We start from the raw sequence: 24,853 nt of genomic DNA, 5'->3' as shown, positions 1-24,853 counted from the left end.
GCATTGTGATCATCTGTCTGCTGGACAGCTTTGGTGTTGTTCAAACCGAACAGGTCAAGCTGAAGTACTTTGTTCAAACCACCTCTTTGTGATGAAGCTGAATGTTGGCAATATTTAAGATGGCTTCTAGAGCTGCTCTCTTCCTCAAACTACTAATTACTGGTTTACACTTATTAATTATTATTAACTAAAGCTCCACCGTTTCAGCCAGCTTTACGGGACATGATTAAAGAAATAAAAGACGACAGAAGCTCTGATGAAAGGGGAACCTCTGGGAGGTCAGAGGAGTGAAGGAAACGAAAGGCAAGGCTGGAGGAGTCGTTCCAACAGTTTCATGTCTTCTGTAATTACAGCGAACCGTCCAAGGATTACAGACTCTGTTTGGACAGGAGAAACTTATCCAGAGCTAAAATAAAACACTTCCTCCCTGACTTATTTTCAGCAGCTCTGTGGGAGACGGCAGTTGAAACAAGAAATATGCTTCATTTGGAGGATTTCTTTCTGGATGTTTATGGGTTTGAGACGAAAAGAAGAGTTAAAATTAGATTCTCCTTCCCTTATTGTGACAGTCTGTTTCATTTGAAACTCTGGTTAAAGGGCAGTTTGGATCTTTTAAAGTGGGGTTCTGTGGAAAGGTATTTAACAATCAATATCTTACCTGTTGTAGATATTCTATTAACTGTAACATCTGAAGAAATCATTAAACTCTTACAGAATACTGAGTAACACATCAGTTTCATCTGTAGATGTATAAAGACTCTTCCCTAGTTTTTATATCCATATTAAAATTCAACTAATAAGGGAATTTCAAGTTTTCCTTTCATGCTGCTTTTTACTTAGTTTTGATATTTAAACCAGACGTTTTCCTACTTTTCAAGTACTTCTAAAGGTATTTTGTACCCCGACGGTTTTCACCCAGTTGTGCTTTTTGTTGATTAAACTCTTGCAGGTTTTCAGCCATTTGTTGCTTGTTAAAAGATCACTTCCCCCCTGTTGTTCGGCTAAATCTCCGTTAGGTTTTGTTTGATTTATTCAACATTTTCCCGCAGTCTGACTTCAGAGCTAAACATTTCTTTTTCCTTTTCTTCCCTCTGCCAGCGTTGGGCTGAAATAGTTCAGGAACTACGAAATGCTTTCTGATGAACTTTTGAATACCTTCTTTGTCTCCTGACACTTAAAGCAAAAGCAGTATTTTAAAAACCAATTAAACCGGTTTTAGTGGTCATCAGGTCTACCACACTTCCATTTTAGGACGGAGTTGTTTAAGAAGCTCATAAAAATAAAAAAACTATGTTTAAGTTAAGTTTAAGCTTCTTCTTTACTGTCTGTAAACACATTAAAATATCTTTAAAACTGATAAAATGCAGAGGATTATGACTAAATATTAAAAAAAGTACAAAAATCAGGAAAATGTTCTCTTTTTTTATTTTACACAAGATCCAAAATTGTGATAAAGGTTCTGTCAAAAACTTAGAAACCTCTGTGGTGCAAGTCTAATTTCTGCTGCAGGGATTTCACATCCTCCCTCTCCTAAAACGCACCGATGGCGGATTATAATCCGCCTTGTCTGAAAATGGCGAGGAGCAGAGGGGAGACAGAGGCTTTGGCGTGAGTCCTCCTGAAGGAATGCGGCGGAGCGGGTCCAGGCAAGCCGGAGGATTACGACTCAAATCGTCACAAAGCAAACGCACGAGGTGGAAATGAAAACACAAAGCTGTTGGAGTGAAGCCGTGCACATGAATCAACCCACAGGAGGAATAATCTGGGTAAAAATTTACAAATAAAAGACGACGTTGAAGCTGCTACTGTAAGCCTGATTGTCTGAAATACAAATAATACAGAGTAAAAAAACAAAAAACAGGCTCAGTTTAAACGCCTGAAACTGTCACAGTCAAAACGTCACTTTAAACACAAAGACTCGTTTAGAAATAAATTATCATGCAGAAGCGTTCGTGTTCTGCTTCGGCTGATTCCTTTGTGGTCGAGTTGTGAAATCTCCAGTCTGCCCTGAACACACCGCAGCAAAGAGACGTCACCATTAAACACAACAAAGTCTTTAAAAAACAAAAAACACACAAACCACAGTGACTGTCTACGTTTAGTGGTTGGAAATCTCCTTTTTTTTTTACCATAATAGGAAAAATAAGACAGATAAAAGATATTTGTGATAAAATCCATGTTTGTAGCAGAACTAATCTAAACTGGCCCGGTTCCACCAGAACTAAAACCCAAACCCCTGGTCCTGGATCTTCTTCTCCTCTCGCTCAGGATGGAGGCGATGATGCTTCATCCTCGTCATCAGAGCTGAGAGCCGAGGAGCCCAGAGCGGCGCGATGAGTCTGCTGAGCCTTCCGCCTGACAGGACGCAGGAAAACAGCAAAACAAAAAATAAACCTTTAGTCACTGATGCTTTTCTCTCAGCTCAAAGTGTTTTCAGCTACTTATCACGGAGCGCCATCTAGTGTTAGGAAGCTGAGAGTTGTCCCCAACATATGAGCTCAAGATCTCACATTATTACATGGGACATGTGCAACACGGTCTTTTAATTTGATGAAGACTAACTTCAGTTCACTCTCCAGCGCCGAGACTTTGGCCCGCCCTGCCTCCTGGAGCTCCTGCTGCTCCTCCAAGTCCCTGAGGAGCTTCCGGCGCACGCCCTCCAAGCGCTCCACCTCCCCCTCGCTCTCGTCCACCTGCCGTTTCAGGGCCTTGACGCGGAGGGTCAGCTGAGGAAGAGGGAGGGGGTCAGAGGTGAAGACCGGGGGGAAGGGGGGGAACTGAGGTTAAAGGTCATCTAAGAGGGAAGTTACGGCTCTAAAGAAGTACTGTAGGAGCTGGGAGGTCAGGGGTCGTTCTGGAGTGAGGTGGAGTTTGGGTCAGGAGGAAAGCAGATCTGATTAGACTTCAAAAAAGAGTCATGAAGAAATAAACAAACAGCAGGTGAAGGCAGAGAAATGAAATAGTTCAAAGTCAGAGCCAAAAAAACGGAATGGAAAAGGAAAAAGGAGCTGAAAGGAGCTGAAAGGAGGTGAAAGGAGGTGAAAGGAGCTGAAAGGAGCTGAAAGGAGGTGAAAGGAGGTGAAAGGAGCTGAAAGGAGCTGAAAGGAGGTGAAAGGAGGTGAAAGGAGGTGAAAGGAGCTGAAAGGAGCTGAAAGGAGGTGAAAGGAGCTGAAAGGAGGTGAAAGGAGCTGAAAGGAGCTGAAAGGCGGCCACCTGCAGCTCGGAGCGCTCACCTGATCCCTCTGCTCCACGTGCTGGCTCCTCTCCACGTCCAATGTGGCGTTCAGCTCCTTCAGCTTCCTCTCCAGTCGTCTCTGCGACGCCTGGATGCTTGCCTTCTCTCTGCGTCCACACGGTTCACAAACAGTTTCAAACAAGATTCAACGAAGACGTGGTCTTTTAGACGATGTCTTGGTGTTTGTAGTGAGTAAACACCAAGCAGGCACGAGGTGATCCTTTAAACCAACAAACTTCTAACTTTCTGACATTTAAGCTGTTTTACATCATTTACATCTGGTTTCATTTAGTTTTTAGGTTGCTGTGCTCTAATTTCATTTTTAATTCAACACCTACCTAAACTAAAAGGTTAATAAAGACATTTTATTGTTCCTTTCTGCTTTAATGATTGTAGTTCTTATTGTTTCTGTTTTTGTGATTTAAACAGGACAAAAAAAACATCTTAACATAAAAAAATGATCTGTCCAGTTGTAAAATAAAAGTCTTTTTACTGGTTAAATAAAATTAAAAAAAAGGAAAAGCACAATAATCCAGTTTAAAGTGGACGCAGATTTTTGAATCCCTTCAGGAGTTTCCTGTCCCGACACACGTCGACCTTCGTCCTTCTGAACATTCAGCTTCCTCCCTGTTTATTTTTGCTGGGTTGGATTTGGAACACCTGAACTTTAAGGCTTTGATCTGGGATCTGTCATCCATCGATAATAAATATAACTTTCATTCTACAGTAAATCGCCTGCAGCCTCGTTAAAGCAGACTTTGTACCGTTCTTCGCTGCGTAGTTTCTCCTCCAGCTCCTGAACCTTCTTCTCCAGCAGGGCGAGTCCAGGCGAGGGTCGGCTCTGTCCCTCCATGTCGGCCATGCGGGACTTTAACTCCTTCGCCTGCGGGGGGACGGACACGGACAGGTTAAACCCGGCTTTGACGGGGGCTCGGCCTCGCTCGTCTCTGGGGGCGGTACCTGTCTCTCCAGCGTGCTCTTGTCCATCTCCAGGTCGTGTCTCGCCGAGCGCTCCTGCATCAGCTCCGACCGAAGCTGGTCCACCTGAAGAAGACAAAAGCGTTCAGACCTCAACGCCTCCCTCCTGGTCGACGCACAGAAAGCATGACGCCGCCGCACCTGATCTCTGCTTCGGTTTATGCGATTGTTCAGAAGCTCCACGCCGCTTTTCTCCTCATCCAGCTCGATCTCCAGGGTTTTGATTTTATCCTGCAAACACAAGGAGAGTCTTACAGCTACTCACCTTCAGGCACATTTCATCAAATTCACACTGAAAGCTTCTTTAAACCACAGCCTCACACACGTCTCTCCGTCCTATTTATAGTCCCAGTCACAGCCATGACCTTTGACCCTGAAGGTCTCACCTCCAGGACCCGGATCTCGCGGCCGCGGTCCGTGTGCGAGCTCCTCTCCGACTCCAGCTCGCTCTCCAGGTGCTTGAGGCGGTTGTTGAGGAGGTCTCTCTCCAGCTGAACGCTGTCCCGCTCCTCGCTGCACGTCAGCAGCTCCTTCTTCAGACGGGAAACCTGGAAAACGCAAAAACGACTCACGGAATCTTCAGCAGTTCACTAAGCAGAGCTAAAAATCAGGTGTGCGGCGTGAAGGAAATACGTGCTTTCCTCAAGATTTCATGTAATCACACTTTTTTTTAAAGTTCTTTGCAAGAACTAAGCCCACTGAGCAGAACCAGATAAAAAGCTGAAATAAGCAGCTGCAAAAAAAAACAAAACACAGACTCATCTGTCGTGTCCGATCAGAAACACCATCAGGAGACAAAGTGATGCAACACAGATGTAAGGATGATATCGCTTATAATAAATGCTCCTCTAGAAATAATAAAACTTCTTTATATATTTGATATGTTTGGAACATTTGCAATATTTTCAGTCAAATTGGTTGTAATCATTACATTCTGATTTTACGTCACCTATACTTACGGTCCTGATGTTTTAGTAAAAAACTATAAATTATTTCTTGAAGAAAAAGGAGAAGAACTGTCGTGTTTGTTGCTGATATTCTGTTTGACTGAATCCTGCAGGATCTACCGGTTGGCCTCACCTCGTCTTGCTGGGCCTTCAGATTATTCTGGGCCCTCTGCAGCTCCGCCAGTCGGTCTTTGCTGTTCCGCTGCGCCTCCAGCAGGTCCTTCCTGGATCGCTCCCTGAACTCGTCGAGCTGCGCCTGCAGGGTGGCCACCGACTGCCGCGAGTCCCCCATCATCACCTCTATCTGCGAGCGGGAAGAACAGGAGAGGAGCGACGGTGACGGCGGCTTCTTATCAACGAGAACCTTGGGACAGAACCCCCGCGCGCTCCCGCACCTCCTTGTTCAGCTTCTCCACGGCCCGGTCCAGCAGCCTCTTCTGCTCCTCCAGGTCGTTCTTGCTCCTCCTCAGCGCCTCCCTCTCCAGGTCCCGCTCCTCCAGCCGCTGGCTCAGCTCGTCCCGCTCTTTGCCCACGCGGGTGGCGCCTCTCTTGGCCTCCTCCAGCTGAGCCTTCAGGGAGCGGTTCTCCCCTTCCAGGGCTTCCAGCTCCTCCTCGGCGTCGGAGCTCCGCGGCGCGCTGGAATGAAGCCTCGTCTAGAAAAAACAGGAAAAACATTCTTAACTGAGAAAATTCTGATGAAAAATCCGACATATGTATGAACCGTACAGGAAGTTCAAAGGGAAACAAGATCAAGCGTTTGAGACTGAAGACTTTGACGGTCGCAGACAGGAAGTTTGCTGTTTCTGCAGCGTTTCAGGCAGGAGATATGACAAGTTAAAGAGACCCTTCCAGTTTTGATGAGAATGTTTCGAGGAAAATATAAGTGGAGTGTGTGGACGCTTGGGTGTGCACTCTTTGCATTTTGGGGGGGAAGCTAAAGAAAACTGTACGACTTATGGGAAGGAGAGACACACCGGGTGAAAGAGGATAAAAATCCTTCCATTTTGAAATATAATCTGTTTATGTTCCAACAATAGTTGTGGGAGTGTGAAGAGTTTGTGTAAAATGTAAAGATTTTATGTGTGACATCAACTGTCTGCTGAACATTTAGTAGAGAAAAAAAATCATAAAACTTAAGCTGTTATTGTGTAAAAGCCATAAAAGATTAAAAGATATCAAAACGCCAGTTCAGACATGTAAAATCTAACTTTCTGTGACCAGTTTAAACTCTGAATGATGTTTTTACCGTGAGGTCTGTCTGAGCTGTAGAGCTCCAAAGAGGACTGGGTTTTCTCACCCCATTGATATGCATTGTTTCTTTTCTCAGTTAGTTACTAAAGTTTGTCCATGTTGTGCAACGTACCGCTATCAAAAGTTATGGCAAACTATTCCTAAATGAGCTGCACGTTTTGGTGAATAATCTGCAGGTTTTATTTTAAAGCTGCGTGACATTATTTGGATGTAAGAACATCTAAAGGGGGGAAAAAAAAGATCCATCTCTGTTTAAACATTTGCTCTGTTGCTGTTTGTTTTCTTATCTGTGGTTCGCAGGCAAATGTGGAGCAAAAGCAGATCATTCAGGGTCTGAAGTCCAGTTCTGACAGAAGAAACGTCTCCAACACTGACCACTGCTAACTACATTGATCTTATTTATACTCTTATATATACTAACAATGACTGATTTGCATGAGAGTTTTTATTATCCCAAATAAAAGATTCAGGTCCTTTAAACAACCGTAATCTGCTGCTGTAAACAAAATCCTCTCAGAGGGATTAGTTTCTGAGCATAAATGAGTTTTTGTTTTTTTTAAATTCACGTTTCTTGGTTGAAAATAGAGAGTGTGTGTGGGAGGACCGCTTTTGTTTTGTATAAAATTTGCGTTTGCATATTTTTGCATGCATGTGTGTATACAGTGTATTTTTTTTTTTGTTTGTTTGTTTTTCTGGGGAGCGTACCAAGCGGGCCAGCCTCTCTCTGAGGCGAGTGTTTTCTTCCTGCAGCTCCAGGCCGGCGCTGTGGTCCACCACCGTCCTCCCTGCGGACCCAGCTGACGACTGCAGTGAAGAGGGGATCGAAACAGGAAGAAAAGGGGAAAGGAATAAGTGATGCTGTTGTTGGGCTCATTATATTTGCACATTTGTTTTGCTTCCAGGCTAGCAGACACTTGAGCTGTTCCTTTTCTCTTTTATCAAACTCTTATTATGGTTACGGTCATTTGTTTCCTACAGAAAGTAGACGATGCTTCACCTCCTTCGCCTTCTCGAGAGCCTTTTCCAGCTCGGCCTTGTCTCTCTTCAGCTGCTCCTTCAGCTCGCTGATCGCCGACTGAAGCTCGGCCTCCTTCTCGCCGCTCGCCTTCTTCAGGGCTTCGAGTGCCCCGTTCCTCTCGTCCGCCTCGCCCCTCTGTTTGTCCAGGTCGGTGCGGGTTCGCTTCAGGTCGTCATGGCAACGGCAGAGCTCCTTAAGTTAAGCATTGAGAGCAGAGACGTGTGAGTGAGGTGTGTGACAGTGTGCTCCCCGACCACAGGAGAGACCTGAAATTAGAGAAAGCTCACGCTCGCGTTCCAACAAAGGAGACGAGCCCCTGGATTTCACCCACACGCTGAGAATAATTGCTCTGCTTCACGACTGCTGTGTGAATTACCTCCTTTAAAGAGAGGTTATCATCCGACGCCGCCTGTTCGTTCTTCGTGGAACGCAAAGAGTTCTGCAGACCCTTCAGCTCGCGCTCGGCTCGCTCCTTCTCCACCAGAGACCTTTTCAGCCTGAAGGAAAAAGTGAATTCTAATTAGGACACAATGGTGACGATACTTTCCACAGGTTTCACATATGCCAAGCAGCCACAAGATTAAAACCACTGGGGGTATCGACACAGCTTTGCAGAAACTGAATTCAGATTAAAAGCCCAGCGCTCCCTGAAGGAATGCATGTCACCCGCCGCCTTTCGTGTCAGAGTTTTAAACTATCATCTGACGCTGAGAAGGGACGATGATAAAGCTGTTTTGGTCAAACCTTGTAAATCTCACGAGATGCGTTGTGTGTTGAGGATGACTCTCAGCTACTACCACCTCAGCTTTTAGCTCAATATCTGTAAAACCGACTGAGTTATAGTCATTTTTTTGTGTCGGCTAATGCAGATCAGCTTAAATTGGGTTGATTCCAAAGGTGAATCGGTTCCAGATGAACATCCAGGGGTTACTTCCTGAGAGTTTCATTAAAATCTGTCCGGGGCTTCATGAGATATTTTGCTAACAGCCAGACATGGTTGATGCCAAAGTGTTGCACAATGTGAAGTGCTCGGAGTATGTGTTGGGGATGAGTCTCAGCTACAACCACAGCAAACATCCGCTCAATATTTGTAAAACTGGCTGAGTTGTTGACTAGCTGTGGCAGCCATCTTGAATCTGGTTGACTCCGAAAATGTTAGAAAAGCTGCACTGCCTAAAGTACAGGAAAACACGCACAAGTAAATAAATAAGTGTAAATAACTTAATTCTACTCAAATTTAACAACAAATCTGGGTCCAGATCCAGACCGCCGTCCACCATTTGGGAACCCCTACTCTAAAGGCTTTAATGTTGTGGCCATTTGTAATAAAATCACTCGACGCTACAAAACAGAACCCACATCCACAGCACCGCATCCACAGCACAAAAACCTCCGCAGTATTTGATCTGCAGCTAAAATGTATCAAAAAGTTAATAAATCAGAGAGAAGAGATAAAACACAACAAACTGATTGGTCAAAAGCAAACTGAAATCAGTGAGAGTCACGTTTGAATTAAGAAATTCTATCTAAAGGACAAGAAAGTTGGGTTTAGAGTTACTGGATTGTTGTTAGTGAGGATTCACTGATCTAATGATCTGATGATCTGATGATCTAATGATCTGATGATCAGAGCGGACAGATTCAGTCAAAGTCCACCCTGACACGAGCCCCTCAGGTGAGTTCTCAGGGACCAGATCTCAGGTTCTGATCCAAACCAGGCTAACTCTACTCCAACCAAAACAGAGCAGGATTGATTTTAGTTTGTTTTTGTCTCACGTTCGGCTGCTGAAGTGTTCTTCATTCCTGCCGAATGGAAGAAAAAAAAATAAAAAAATAAAAATCAAGGGTTCAAAGATCAAAAAGAACTTTTGTTTCAGTGAGCGGTTTATCCTTTGAGCTAATCCTCCTGACTGTAAAACACCTTGATTTAAAAGTCCTAAAACAAAATAAAAGTCCTGACGTCCTGTCATGTTGGTGACAGAACCAGTGGTGGGGCGTCTTTAACGGACTAACACACGCGTCTTCGTTGACGTTCAGGACTCGGATACTAACTCGTCTCTGGTCGTCTCCAGATCAGTCCTCCACTGGTCCCCCTGGTCTCTGCAGCTCTCCAGCTCGGCCTCCAGCGTCAGCAGAGAGTCGTTCACCTTCTTCCTCTCCTCCTCGATCAGCTCCTGGGACTGAACACACGCACACACACACACACAATAAAAAAAATGTGTTTCAGATTTTTATCTGAATGCAGATTCAGCGTTCATGCTGTTGAAACACACTGAGATCTCTTTAACTTTCTTCTCTTTGAATTCAGCTTCAGAATATTTGCTCTATTTTGTCTTTTTATGCTGCTTTTATTGTTTTACGTACTGTTCTACCACTTTTAGCTGCCAATCTGCTACTTCAAGCTAGCCTTTTAATACTTTTTAGTTTTAGCTAATGTTTTGCTAATTTTAGCTTTTAGCTGGTGTTCTGTTCCTTTCAGTGTAACTGAGTTTCAGCTCTTTCAGATGTCATTACATCATCATTTCTCTCATTTAATTACTTTCCTTTTTATTTTAACGTGAGGTTTTAGAATCAATCGTATTTTCTTTAAAAAGATTATTTTTACAGAAACTCAAGAAAGCAGCACAACCAGCTTGGAGTCCACTCAGAACCCATCCCGTCTACGTGAGACAATAAAGCATGAAGCCGATGTGTGATGCTGTCGTTACTCTACAGAAATCCTCTCATCTGCTTGCTGACTTCCCGCTCTCGGGCTGCAACTTTTCATTTCCAACAGCATCGTTTTCTCCTCTTGGGTTGTTTTTTTTTTTTTTTTTGACACATCCATAACTTTTCCACAACCTGTATGAAGATCTATTCCTGTACATGACTCTTAAATCCCCCTCAGTGTCTTGCCATGCAGAGCTCCAAAAATATCCCACCAGTAGAAAATGAAACTTTACAAAAGAGCTCCAACTCGGAAAGTTTTTTTTTTTTTTTTTTTTTATCGCAATCAGAAGCAGCAAAGTTTTCTTTTCTACCTCCGCTCTGACCTTGTGATATATTTAAACCTGCAGTTTGAATGCTGACTGCGTTCTGAGACATGAAAGAGAACGAAAGCCTGGATGTATAACAGACGGACGCAGCATCAAAGTCTGGGTTAATCCCACCTTAATAAGTCCTGCAGGTCTCAAACTGCCTGACAGGTAGAAGAACCTGACAGTCCTCCTGCTGCACTCAGTCACAGAGCCCATCTGAAACGCTTTATATCTGAACTCTGCATTAACAGACATCCGTGTAACAAAAAAACCCCACCGAGAGATCCCTCCAGAGACCACAATCTGTAAAATATTCATCAAGATCTCCGCATTGCAGCCTTCTTCAAAAGACAATTTACTATTTTTAACCAAAACAAAAGAAGGAATTTCTGACCACCGAGCATAAGTAATGGATGCTGAACGTTTTTTTTTTCCTCTCTCAGAGTCTGAAGTTATGATCTAAATGAGCTGCTTGACTCTCTGAAGCACAAAAAGTGCAACTGCAAAATGAGGAACTCCTAAAACTTACTTTCTGAAAAAAATAAAATAAAAAAATCTGACTAAAAGGAGAAAAGGGTTTTCCCTATCCACGCATGTTGGTGCAGGTCCATCATCAAGGTCACAGTGATCCTAACTGGTTAAACTTAAAGGGATAGTTCAGATATTGTTTATTAATAACTTACCTGCTGTAGATGGCTTCTTGAATGACCTCTACTTGGAGAAAATTGTTTAATTCTGTCTGGACTGATGAGTTATTAAATAGCTGAAGCAGAGACTAAAGTAGGCAGCCATCTTAAAAAAAAATCTCTTAGCGGTTCATCCAACCATTAGATCAGCCGTTAGCTGGTCAGAATTAAAAAGGTACTTATTGCAAACTATAAAATCAAACATAAAGGTTATCCTGAAATATATCAGATGGCTCAGTTTGAACATTTTTACTCCAGTAGTTTTCCACATACACTGATATTTGATCCTGAAATGCAGGTACGCACAGAGCACTTGTTTCTGTGTACTTTACTCAACAAATCTGAGCATAAATATGCACCAACACATCGAAACCGACAAACTTCTCCCTCCCAATCGGCTCTTCCTTGGGCGCTGCCACGGTTGACCTATTTTCAGACACTTCGGCTGTTTCCGTAGGTACACAAACACACACAGTAGTTTGTAGTCGTTTACAAAGTTTAAATTTAAGGACACACTGACCAATGATATGAGAAAAAAAAATAGTGGGATTTTTTTTTTTTACTTTAGTCCTCGTAACTTGAAGCTATTTCTCCAAACTGAGGCTGTTCAAAGAGCCACATACAACAGGTAAGATATTAATTGTTTATAACTTTTCCACAGAACCCTACTTCACAAAACCTGAACCGTTTCTTTAATAATAACTGAATCATTATTCTTGTTGTGCACCACCCCCCACAAAAAATGTTCTATTTTACTCTTTAAAGAATTTTTCAGAGCTGTACAGTTTTATGTCCTTTTATCTCTGATTCTGTTTTTGAGTTTCCTTTTAAATGAAATAAGCCTGAGGTCAGAAACACAGATCAGCAGGTCGTAAATACAATTCCTTCAAATCAGAGTTATCTTATTTTTTCAGGATCAAGCGGAACGTTCTGACACTTGTGGGAGAAGTGAAGGGTGAACAAAGAAAAGGAGCAATTAAATCTTGTTGGAGAACTGGATCACCTTCTGTAAGGTTAGGAAACTGGGCTCAGTCACTGATGGAAGATGAGCTCTATGAAAACTGCTCTGAAACTGCTGTACTGCACCTCATATAGAAGTTGTAAAGAAACAAAAAAGCATGGGCCCAAACCTGCAGGCCATAAACAGTCACCTGAGTGAACTGCTCCATCGTCTGCCTCAGGTTGTCCATGTCCTGGCTGTACTGCTCCCTGAGAGCCTCCATCTCCTTGTCGTGACACTCCACCTCCTCCTTCAGCGCCCCCTTCAGGGCCGTCAGCTCGCGCTCGCGCTGGTGGAGCACATCCTCCTGGCGCCGGTGTAACATGGTGGCCTCGGCGAGCTGGGCCTGCAGGTCCAGCACATCCTGCAGGGAGAGAGGGGCGACCCATCGAGTCAGGGCCTGGCTGAAGTGCCGCCGTGGGGCTGTGTGTTATTTTACATCGGCCGTACCGTCTGAAAGGAGTCTGACTGGGGCAGGTTCTCTGAAAGCCTCCTCAGCTCCTCCTGAAGCTGAGCCAGCTGATCTTCTTGAAGACGCAGGCGGGACTCTGCCAGCTCTCTGGACAGACGCTCCGCAGCAAGTCTGCAAACAAACACGCTGTCAGAACTGCAGGAGAAATACGACAACAACAAAACTAACCGACTGAAGGCTCGTGCTCTTTTTAACCAGCACAGCGCTCGTCTCACTTCTGTGAATTTACACTCATTATGAACGTGGATGTTTGGGGAAAAGATCTGGGCTTTCAGTGTTTGCTTTTAAGTGTTCTGTTTCTGGGGCAGAGTACAGTACCACCAACTTCTTCAAGGGAAAAAATAGGTCAAAGATGCAGTGGGAAAGTTTGATTTTCATAACTTTCCCTTAATGCAAAAATATACATACACACACGGGCTGAGCAAAGAGAAAAACATCCCACTGAGTGGCCATTAGCAGTTAGCATGTTGACAAGCTGTTGGTAGAGTTTATATTTGTCTTCTCGCCAGAACTGAAAATTAATTTAAATGTGTTGGTTTTTAGTATTGAGGTCAGACTTCTCCTAATTCTTAATGTTATGTTGGTCTAATTAATAATCACTGCATCCTAGATTTTTCTAGATTTTATCTTTGTTGTGCAGTCTGCCATGCTGGTGACAAAACAGCCACATAGCATGATGTTACCACCACCATGCTTGGCCATGCTTTTACCCCCACACTTTTAGCCTCTGTGGGTTTTTTTTTAAAGCTTGTCTCATCTTACTGTAAAACTTTAATCTAAAACTTTGCTTTCAGCTTGATATTAAATAGCCGAGCTTCCATTTTTGTGCCTCTTTCTTAGACGGCAGCCGGTGACCCTGATGTTCCAGCAGCTCCAGCGGCTTCCGGGTCACACGGACTTCTGCCAAAGTGGTTCTTGGACAGTTTCTGATTCCTTTTAGATCAGCGGTGTCCAATCCTGGTCCTGGAGGTCCACCATCCTGCAGGTTTAAGTTCTTTCTCTGCTCTTCAGCAGGTCTCCAAGTTATGCAGAAGCCTGCTAATCACTCATTTGTTCAAATCAGGTGCGTCAAAGCAGAGAAACAACTAAAATATGCAGGACAGATGGCCCTCAGGGACCAGGATTGGACACCGCTGGTTTAGAGGATCAGTTTGGATCTTCATTCTAACCAAGAGGGTGGATCAGAAATACCACAGCTTCTACATACAGTTTTATTCCTAGAAACTAATATTTTCTTTCATTAGCATCCATGATGGTGTACGGAAATGTTCAACTGGAACTGCAGATGCAAAACCAACAGCCACACGTCCTTACTCATCCTGCGCCTGGTCCAAATCGTTCTTGTAGCGTTCGAGTTGCTTCTGAAGGTCCTCGAGATTCTTCTTTGTCGCGCTTCTGTCAGATCCTCCCTTCTGCGCAAAATAGAGGAGGTTCAGAATGAGATACAGAGGGGGAAAAAAGGAGCTGAGTTGAAGTATTGCAACAAGGGGCTACTGTCGACCTTGCAAATTTAATATGAGCTTGGCAATATTTTTAAGTTTTAAAACAAAAACCCCGGCTTGAATTCTTTGACCTAGTTTCTGACAGTCAAAAAAGGAAAGAAAAGGAAAAAAAAACTTTGGGAGAATAAGCCCTGCCAATGTGTTCAGAAGCCGTCAAGAATAGAGATCTCCCCACATGTACAAGTTCTGTGACAGGCTGCAGGGGAGCAGAGCCAGAGAAGCAGCAGCTTGTTCTTCGCCCACATCACTCCGCTGTTCAGAAAAAAAAGACTCTCCTCTCAGTGAAAAGGAAGCAAAATCGCAGCCTGCCCCTAAAACCCCGTCTCTCATCCTCCCACGCACTCCTTACAGGGATGCAAACATACACACACACAGAAAGAGAAAAAGGAAAACAAAGCAAGGCTCGCAGATGTTTACGCTTCTCAGAGGACTTCAGATTTTACTTATCAGTGATGAAATACAAAGATAGGTTTTAGACGGATTTGTTTCACTTTCTTCTCGTCCCCTAAAGGGCAGTTTGCAGATAATCCCATTTAGGGACATATAGATAATTAACAGAAGATAACAAAAGTGGGAATCAGAATGAGCTCTTTTGAGTATTTTGTATAAACTGCATCAGCTGTACTCTCTGGTGTATCACTCAAATAATACAAGAGAGAGAGATAGTAGTACTGTACTTCATGCAGTACTTTAGTATTAGCCTAAAAAATGGGTGACAAATGATAAGAAAACCCCGAACGCCTCACATCCACACTGAGGACAGCTGGTGGTTGGGTTATGCTCTGAAGCTATTAAAAAAAGTTGCTCTAAGAGATCATCTTCATCTCATCACTCCTCATCCACTGGTCATGAAGGGTAACAAAGTAATAGTTTTAAGGTTTCTAAAGCGGGATTCTATAGGAATCATTAATATGCTCTTAAATGACTGCATTAAGGAGAAATAAGAGTCTAATTTTGTCTGGATTGACAAGCTAATGGTCATAATTGGCAAAATTATGGTTTGCCTGAACAGCTAAGATTTATTTGAGACTGAAGTCGTTTTGAGATCGCTGCAATCCACTTCGGTCCCCGCCCAGCTTGGACTAGGCTTCAGCTCATCAGTCTGGTCAGAATTAAACTCTACTTCACCAAACTGGAACCATTCACAAAGCTATTTACAACAAAAGATCGTAATTAGTAATAAGATTTCCTCAGAAGCACAATCCAAAACATCAGAACTTTGAATTAATGGTCTGATGAGTAAAAATTAAGAGAATTATAAACCAATAATTCTAAAAAATCTGAATGTCAACCCAGTAGACTGGAGGTTTTGGATGTAGATTTTCATTCTGCCTCACATCTGTTACATAATAAAAGACTGATGTTCCATCACTCGAGCACAGAATCAATCATGTAACTTTATGATGTTAGTTTTTTCTTTAGTCTTTGATCTTTATTGTAAATGCTTTAAATCAGGAAAGTCAAGAGATGCTTCAAATCATAAGAACTGATCTGAGAAGATTGTAGTTTTGTTTCCTTATGCAAAATATAAAGAGACCAGATTTATGACGTGATAAACAGGATTACTTTTAAGCTCAACCATCAGGTGCAGCTTGGCAAAAAGTGCCTTAAAAGTCTCATTTAATTTAGCTTCCTGGTACCTTTTATTTTTTAATTTATACTTTTTGCACCAATGCTTTACCTAGCAGAGTCTCCCACAGATGGAAAACTAGAAGGCAGCAAAACACATAAAATATATATAAAATAAAATATTTTTAGGCTTGGTTAAACAAGTTTGCTTTATGCTCTACACAAACAAGCACTGATCAGCTATCTTAGACTTAGATTACCAACACACCAGTATCCTATTCTCAGTGAAACTGGGACACAAACAAGCCGTCAGCGGTGTAGCTCTCCCTCTGACGTACGTTAGATCGTATCACTACAGCGAATCAGTCAAAATATTACAGGGAAGGTGCACCTGCCTTCATATTTTATACATAAAATCAACACCTCTAACATAAAAAACTGCAATAAAAGGTTTCTGTCTGTATACTCATATAGAAAATTGTCACACAGATGAGCTCTGTAAACAGCCACTCATGTGACAGCACTGGTTTAATGTCATGTTTTCATATAAACAAAAAGAATGGTTTTTGTATAGGGGTTGAATTGCAGAGGGAAAAAAAAGCTTTAATCCTGAGGTTGATGTCATTTTTTTTTATTACTATTTATTTACTATTGCTTCTGAAGAGAACCGAATCTATTAGAAGTGGATGATGTGAGAAACAAGGAGGTTTTGTACAACAGGAGCCCCCAGAGGAGGATCCATCCCGTCCCGCGAGCCAACCCCCAGCTGGTGCAGGGTTCCACTCCAACTCAATTATTGATGGCTCTCGGTGACTGAGCCCTCATCACACGGAGCTTTCTTCTGCAGGTGCATCGTTGCCAAGAGACGAGGCGAGGAAATAATTCACGGCGACCCACGGCCCCAAACACAGACGCCTAACAAGGTATCATACATAATCAAGTGCTTGTAATATGGAGGGGCTGAGGACGCAGAGGGATGCGCGTTCTATGCAGATTTATGCAAACGGATGCTAATTTCTTTAAAACGTGCACGTGTTCTCATAAATGTGGCACAGTTGAAACTGACACAGGAGCACAAAGGAGCCAAACGTGGCAGGAAAGCCGACAGAGGAGTAGTCAGCATGTTCCTTAAATTTCTCATTTTTTGGCCCGCAGAAGGAGAACCCTTGGAGACAAAGTGAACGAAACAGAAACTTCTTCTGCTCACAGCACCAGGCTGGCTGCCAACCATCTGTTGGCTTCTGTGCAAGATCTGCTCTAATGACAACCCAACCCCGAGCACGCTAACCCCACATACTGCAGCTCGTTAAACCCGCACGTTAATTTACTGGTTTTAGTTTCAAGAAATAGTCAAACTACAGCTAAGCTTGTTAGCTCGTCTTGTCAGGGGCAAACAGTTAGCTTAGTGCTAACAATAATGAACAAACAAGTGGTGACTGTGCACACTATGTTTACAAACTGGGATAAAATGTATGTTAAGATGTCAGCATCCTGATATTTTTCCCACTTTTGAACAGAAACTCTTAACTACATTCAGTTTTACTTCAGAAATGAAGGAGTCTGTTGTAGTTAATGAGCTAAATTCCCTCCTGATCATATCTTGAGGTCTCCTTTTAGATTTTGTTTGCTACTGGCAATTACTCAAAAGTTGATAAGTTAAAGCTGTTTTGTAACTACATGAATATACTATAACTAGCTTAACCTGGCAGGCCATGACCGTGAACTGGAGTGACACACACATTGTGTAATTTGGCTGTACTGTTTGTAAAAAACATTCATCATATCTTTCTTTATAATAATGGAGTTACGAGGTTAAGTCAGAAGCTTTTTTTGATGGTTTTCATTGGATAGTCATCCATAAAACCCCTGATAGAAATGATTGATGCAAAAACATGACAATTATGAAATGTAATGTAATGTTTACATGTCCAAATACCTGACATTTGTGGTATGCTAAAAAAAAAAATAGAGTGTACCTTTATTCTGTCGGTCGTCTCATAGACAAGGTTGACTTTTCTTTGAAGGGCTCCTTCACTCTCACTGGTGCTGATGAAGAGACATCAAAACGAGGATTTTCAGCTAAATGTGATTATTTTGAACACCATGCTTGGACTTTTACCAACCCTTCTTTGAGGATGTTGTAAACAGCCTGCTTGATTTGAGCCTCCTCCCCATTAATGCCCTCTGTGCTTTGACTTGAACTCCTTGAAAGTGTTTCCTTCAAAAAGGGAGAAAAGGCAAAGTTTAAAACATATAAATCAATACCCACAAGTTGCTTATACGTTTCCAGGAACTGTACTTACAGGCTTTTTTGCAATAGCTGGATGGCTGGTCTTAGCAACAAACTTCTCTGGTGACTTGAAACTTGCCTTGGGGGCGCTGGGTGGTATCACCTTGGCAGCAGACGCAGGGCTCTGTCCCACGCCACCACCTCCTCCTGGAGCAGATGACGTCAATAAAGTGGAGGAGGCAGTTAAAGGAGCAGCGTAGGGGTTCAGGTTGGGAGATGCAGGAGAGGGGAAGGTAACTTCTGGTTGTGAATCTTTTCGGGCGTCGAGACTTCTGGATCTCCTGCGTTCATCGAACCTCAGCCGCTGCCTTGATCCGGTGCGCCCCCTGGACTGTGGGGCGCTGCCTGGCGTGCTGCTGTTGAACTTACTGATGAGTTTGTTGATTGGAGCCAGGGACTTGGTGTCGATTGCTGGGACAGGCTCGCTGTCAGTCGGGGCTGGAGGAGGAGGATCTGGGAAGGGTTGTGGAGGAGGATCTGTGCTTGGTTTCTTCTCACTGTACCTTCCTAAAGAGTTGCTGAAACCTGAGGCAGTTCGATTAAACCCTTTGGGTCCCGCAGTGTTTAACTTGACGGGCTTCAGCCCAGCTTCGTTGTACTCGTCCTCGTCAGTCTTGTCTCGTTTTTTCCCATTTTCGCTGACTGATGCTGGGAACTTGGGTTCAGATTTCGGCCTCTCCACCACTCGTTCCCTCCCAGCTCCACCTTCCTCGTCTCCCTGTGTTCCTGCTTGGCCGTCCCCTGGAGGTCTTCTCAGGGGACTCCCAAAGATTTCCCCAATCTCATCCTCCGTGGACGGGGAAACAGGGGAGCGTGAGGAATTTACCACAGGGCTGAAGGGCTTTGTAAAGTCTGCAGGCTCTTTTTTAAGTTTGGGGACACTGTTGTAGGATGACGGGGGCCCTGAGGTGGGGGTGGGGGTGGGTGGAGGATTGGGATTGGTCAGCTGAACTCCATAGGAGTCACCTTTTTGCCCATCTTTCAGAACCACGTAAGGCTGCCCAGAGATCCCCTGGACCCGCACAGCCACGCCGTATTTGCTGGAAGAGGGACTTGCGCTGTTGTTGACTCTGGCTTTTTCGGTGTACCCTCCACCTGTGTCGTGGAGGTCTTTGATGAAGCGGATCTGCACGCCATAATCCACTGGGGGCTTCCTGTCAGTAGAAGGAGTGCTCATGTTCACTTCCTGTTTCTGCGCAAGACAAAAACGAAAGAAAGCAAAGATGCAAATCAGGTGATCTGGTGGAACAAAAACCATTCAGTACGCCAACATGGAATCCTACAGCTGTTATAAGTCCTTTTATTTTATGAGCTCTCTACCCTCAGATCACTTTATTTCCTGGTTTTCTGTTAAAACCTGCCCTCTTGTTCCCACAGAGTCACTCTGACTCGGCTATAATAGCAAACTGAGGGTATATCTTGATAAACCTGTCATCCGCTCTCGGTGCTCTGCAGGTAAAATTCCTTCCCAACCAGAATGTTTTGTCTTCATGTCATCCCAAATATGCCACTGGGGCACTAAGAGCTTCTTTGTACAGACTGAGGCCAACTTTTTTTCCAAAGGGTGTGGACAGAAAGATGGAAAAGCACAGTAGGACAGATGGCATAAGATGAATTTATACATAAAAACAACAAAAAAATGAAAGATATTTTGGATTTTTGTGTATTCACAGAGCTAAATAAAAGGGTAAAGCAGCAAATAGATGTCTGACAATTAGAAAACAGACTTGTTGTTTAGGTGTGTTGGTGTTTCTTGTGTCAGATGTGGAAATCCTTCCAAAACTTGTGACTACAATCAACACACACACTTCAGCCTTCAACACTTTAAACTTGGCTTTTTTATGTTGTGTTAAAGAAAGGGCTGTTCAAGCCATTTTAAATGCAAAGTCCTGACTCAGACTGTGACAGTAAATGTGCGACGTCTCTGGAGATGCTTTCTAAAATCTGCGATAACAGTCAATAGTTATCTCAGCTTGGGCTGGAATATTAAAAATTTATAAAAGACACCCTCTTATAAAATCAGGACATGCAGTTTCAGACTTTTACCAGCTAAAGAGGATCATACAAAATCGTGCTGTTTATTGTGTGGCAGATTAAAGCTCATGGGATCTTAGTATGTTTGATATTTAAACTATATAGATTTGCATGATAATATCTGATATGCCAATATATTCCACTTTTTTGCAGATTGGTGATGATGATATAAATATGTGCACTTCTTATATTATAGCAGCAAACAAATAAATATCCTGTAGCAATCAGTTTGACAGATCAAATAGTATTTTTGCACCTTTAAAGCAATTTGCAAAGAGCTATTAGCCGAAAACAGCCAATGATGAACTGAAGAATGATGCATCTATCAGTTCTCACGTCAAATCTTTGCTGTTTTTAGTCCTCATTTCTTAAAAACACGACTCTTAGACACTGTTCTAGCCCTAACACTTTTGCTTCAGTCCTCCGCTTCCCTCATTTTTAGGTGCTCACGGCACAATTTGCTGTTGTAGTCGGGTATAAGGATTGGACAAATATATGGTCCGGAGAACTGATAATGAACATTATTTTATCAGATCTGATGAAAGTCTGGCTCACTGACAACATATAAAACAAAACAGAAGCGGTTTAAAACTTTCACACAGTATTGTGTTTGTGCATCCCAAAAACAAAACCTCACATCTGGGACAACGGAGCTGTTCTTTCTCAAACTTCACGGTACAAAGAGTCTAATCTTCACATGTCTATCTTATACGCTTTGTAATGAACCTGAGAAGGTGATCACTCCTCCCATTGTCCTGGTTCTGTGGAGCATTAAACACCAAGGACTTAGTCTGGACCGGGACGCCCCTCGTCCTGCTGTTACCAGTCCTCAGAGCCGAGCCAATCAGCCGTGGACTGTTTGCTCTGAGCTGGACGGACACACACTCTCACCAACTCAAGCACGAAATGGGAGAATGTGCACATTACCCACCTGCAGTGTATTCATTACTCGGTCGAAGCTGATCTAATAAGCATCAGCATCGCAGTGGCAAATAATCTGTTGCTGCGTTCGCATGATTATAGATGCTTCTGCGCCGTCCAGCAACGTTAGTATTTAAGCTGTGCTCACCGCCGTTCTTTGTTTGCCCACTCTTTCAGCAGTCAGAGATGGGACTCTCACAGGAATTAAAACACAACCATTTGCTTAACGAGGACCGGTTACAGTGTAACACGCAGACCCTCTGATGGGAGCGAGGCTGGAGTGGTGGATCAAAGTCAGACTTGGTTCTAACCAACAACATTCTCAGGATTCCAGACGTTCTCTGTCAGCATCACGCGTGATTTGCGTTCATATAAAGCAGACAGATTAGGAGGAAACTGAGGGGGGGAAAAAAAAAGGGCCAACATCCACATGTGGAGAACTGTCCACAGCAGGAAATAAGCCAATTCAGAGAAAAACAAACAATATAACATCAGGTTTGGAAGCACTGATGTGAGTTAAAGGACCTGAAAAGTATAAAATGATGTGATGTGTGCATGGCTGCTGATCCCGGCCGAACTCCAGGACGGTCCCTGGGCGAACACAGATTCTAAACAACGACTCGCTTGTTGTTCGGACTGGTAGCTGTGTGCGCTGCTCGGTGACAACTCGTTTGACTTTCACGCCGTTTCTCTCACTTGTTCCAAGGACGGGCTGAGTCAACAGAGACTGGAATGTCACCGAACTGCCCAATCAGCCGTCACCCGTCCTCCGTCTCCTCGACCAACAGGCTTGTCTCAGTTCAGTCCTCACCTGACTGTCTCTGCTGTCCTCTTCTACCCACCCCACCCCACCCCACCCGATCCTAGACTTTCTCTCACAGTGGTTTTAAATAACATTAGCTGTCTAAACAGGAAGTTGAGCCATTGTGACTGTTGGGTTTGGCAATGGGGTGTTTATTACTGAGATCTGACATCAGGTATTTATTATTTTTAAACAGAAATAATACAAAAGTCTGTTAACACTACTACCATGTCAAATTACAGCTTGATGTCTGTATTATAGTTATAGCCATTACAGCCTGTAGCAGCCATCTTGAATTGGATTGAGACAGTTGTAGTCCATCCAAAGATCACAACTTTAAAGTTTCAAAATATGTCAAGATTCACGAGAAAATTTGCTAACAGACAGAGCTGATTCCAACAGTAAATGGCAAAATATTACACTTAAATCTTCCTCGATCAGTTAGAGCTCAGAGTATGTGTTGGAGATGACGCTCAGCTACTACCACGCCAAATTTTAGCTCAATATCTGTAAAACTGACAGAGTTACAGATGTTTTTATGTGTGCTAAAATGGCAGCTGTCTTAATCAGTTGTGAGCACCCAGTGATAACTTTCTGAAAGTTTCAGTGATTTATGAAATATTTTGCTAATAGTACAAACAAATAAACACACACACACAAAAGCAATCATTGCCTTTGCCTTCAGCGGTGATTAATAATTCTAATAAAAACTGATTGGTTGAAACCCTAAAAATGCACAAAAATCCATGTTTATGCTATTTAACAACCATTACTGTATTTAAACCTATTTTCCTTTGAAATGATGTTTTTGTGTTTGTTATTTATATAAATGGACTGTACTTATATAGCACTATTCTAGCCAAGCAGGCCACTCAAAGTGCTTTACAACACAATCTGTGCCCTCATTTCCCCATCCACACACACATTTATACACACGCTGCTACATTTATACAAAACTAATCTGAATAAATCATTCTATAGAGTCTAATCAGGGCTTTAGATCCCATTCATACATCGATGGGGCACATCGGAGACAATGAGGGGTTCACACTTTAAAGGATGACCAACTTTAGAGGATGACTGCTCTAACCACTGAGCCACAGCCGCCCCTGTATGAGAACTGTATAAACAACCTTCAAATTTTACTCAGGAGACAATTTTCAGACTAAATTAATGCTCAGTGCTGTTTGATAAAATGAATGGAGTCCATGGATGAACAGAGAATGGTGTTCTTGTCTAAATTAGCACCAACTTAGTGATAAAATCCTTCATTAAAAAGATGCATGTGTAACTAAATGCCTTAAAATGAGCTTTAAATGTAAAGATTGCAGGTTTAGACTCATCATCTTTTAGATTTGTACCAAAATGCAGCCAGGGAAGTGGTAGAAATGAGCCATTATTTGAGGTTATTTGACCTTTCCGCTATGTAATCTCCAGTTTTATTTAATTACCAGAAGGTCAACTTAATGCAAATTGTATTTATTATTTTTCTAAGAGCTTAGAACTTGTCACGTGAAGCTAAAATAATCTACCCGAGTCAAAACAACAACAACCAGACTGAGTTGAGTCAACAAACTGGGTTCTTAGTGTCGGCTGAAGGTAACCACAACAACCCCCCGGCAGAGCTGGGACCACTGAGCCAACAGGACGCCTGGAGTAAATAATTAAAGCGTGAAACAGAGACGCTGCCGAACACGGAGCCCATTAGGGCGCGTGGAGCACCTGTGTTGCGTCACAGCCACCTGTCCGGTCGGTCAGTATCGGTGCGCGTCGAAACCGCGGACCTGTTTACATCAGCCGACAGCATTTAACCACCGAACACCTGCCTCTCTCTCTCTCTCTCACACACACCCTATATGAAGCCTTCACCTGCCGCAACAACCCCGCAGATCCTCTTTACGCAGCGCGCAGATCCGATTAGAAAGCCAGGCGCGCGCAGGCGGAGGAGCCGGGCTGCGTTCAGGGCTTTTTTTAAAAAAGACGCAGGAAAGCGGACATGAAACAAGGTGCCAGCACTCAGCCACAGGTGTCCCTCCCCGCTGAGAAATAACCCCCCTCCGTTTCCCCGCTCACTCTTACCTGCCCTGAACTGAAGAGATGGTTTCGCCGCACCTGCCGAGTCGCTCCTCGCTCAGTAGTTCGACATGTTTCGGTCCCAGGACGTGATAACCAATGAACTGAGGAGGTGTGTGTGTGTGTGTGGTGAGGAAGGGGGGACCTGTTGCCAACACGTCGGGCCGGCCGTCGTCCCGCCTCGGAGGCGACGTCGGTGCGAAGCCCTCCGGAGGGGCGGGGCTTACAGTCAGCCAGCCGCTTCAGCACAATGCAGCCACTGTGCCCCACTCCTGCTGTGTAATCGGTAGGAAAATGGGAAATATTTTGCATGGCAGTATAATCTATTTCAGCACCGCAACTGGAACTAGTGCAGGTGGAGAAACAGGGATAAACTTTAGTTGTAGCTTAGGGGCGGTTATGTTAAAAACGAAGAAAAAAATTTGCTTTAATTTGACCATCAGGAAGCAAAACTCAACCCTCCTGCTGTCCTCAGAGTTTGTTTGCTTCCAAACATGAATTGTTTTGTTTGTTTAGGTTGATTATAGTCTGCATTTCTGCCCCTTTTTCCTCTAAATAAAATTCATACAGAAGTTAAAAAAATGTACTTAAAGGTTAAAATAAGGAGTAAAAAAATGAAATTACTCAACTGGTTAAGTTTTATATAAATACTACATCTGAAGAACTAGTTTGTTACAGTCTGAAAGGAATAAATTTAAACAAACTGTTGTCATTTGTGAACATTTTTATATTTTAAGACAACTGAAAAGGTTATTTTGTTTACAACCCCACTGAACTATTAAAGCACGTGTGAGTCTGCACTATATTGTGGAAAATAATAGTACCCCACAATGAAACAAAGCATTCACATCCCGGTAAAGAATTTGAATAGACATAAAAAGTACGAGTTTGTTGGATTTTTATTTGTGACTTTCTAAATACCTCCATTTGCCTAAATAAAGATTTTGATTTATCTAAATTAAAATATGACTTGTAATCAAAAATATTTATTTTTCTGAGACTTTTCTGTAGGTTTTTAAAAATTAAAGCTTTATATATTACAGATTTTATGTCTATAA

At 43.0% G+C, this 24,853-nt stretch overlaps 1 protein-coding gene across 2 annotated transcripts; it reads right to left on the bottom strand.

Annotated features, from left to right (window-relative positions):
• Positions 1–1,402: 1,402 nt before the first annotated feature.
• Positions 1,403–24,122, bottom strand: cgnb (cingulin b). Of its 2 annotated transcripts, XM_017425946.3 has the most exons (21): positions 23,802–24,122; positions 17,979–19,157; positions 17,799–17,893; positions 17,652–17,721; positions 13,919–14,016; positions 12,583–12,715; positions 12,284–12,496; positions 9,482–9,609; positions 9,206–9,232; positions 7,806–7,926; positions 7,409–7,621; positions 7,117–7,215; positions 5,556–5,813; positions 5,294–5,464; positions 4,600–4,761; positions 4,355–4,444; positions 4,196–4,279; positions 4,000–4,118; positions 3,234–3,342; positions 2,563–2,726; positions 1,403–2,355 (listed from the first exon to the last, which is right to left on the bottom strand). In XM_017425946.3, exons 1-21 carry the CDS (start codon positions 24,105–24,107, stop codon positions 2,265–2,267), a joined length of 3,930 nt encoding a protein of 1,309 aa, XP_017281435.2. In that variant the 5' UTR covers positions 24,108–24,122; the 3' UTR covers positions 1,403–2,264. The 2 variants fall into 2 exon arrangements, with proteins under 2 accessions (XP_017281435.2, XP_017281443.2); XM_017425954.3 differs by lacking the exon at positions 9,206–9,232.
• Positions 24,123–24,853: the final 731 nt, after the last annotated feature.

Source organism: Kryptolebias marmoratus, linkage group LG5 (assembly GCF_001649575.2).
Source record: "Kryptolebias marmoratus isolate JLee-2015 linkage group LG5, ASM164957v2, whole genome shotgun sequence".
NCBI classification, from domain to species: Eukaryota; Metazoa; Chordata; class Actinopteri; order Cyprinodontiformes; family Rivulidae; genus Kryptolebias; species Kryptolebias marmoratus.
Note: the sequence above shows the minus strand (reverse complement) of the source record. Positions and strands in the feature narration are given on the sequence as shown.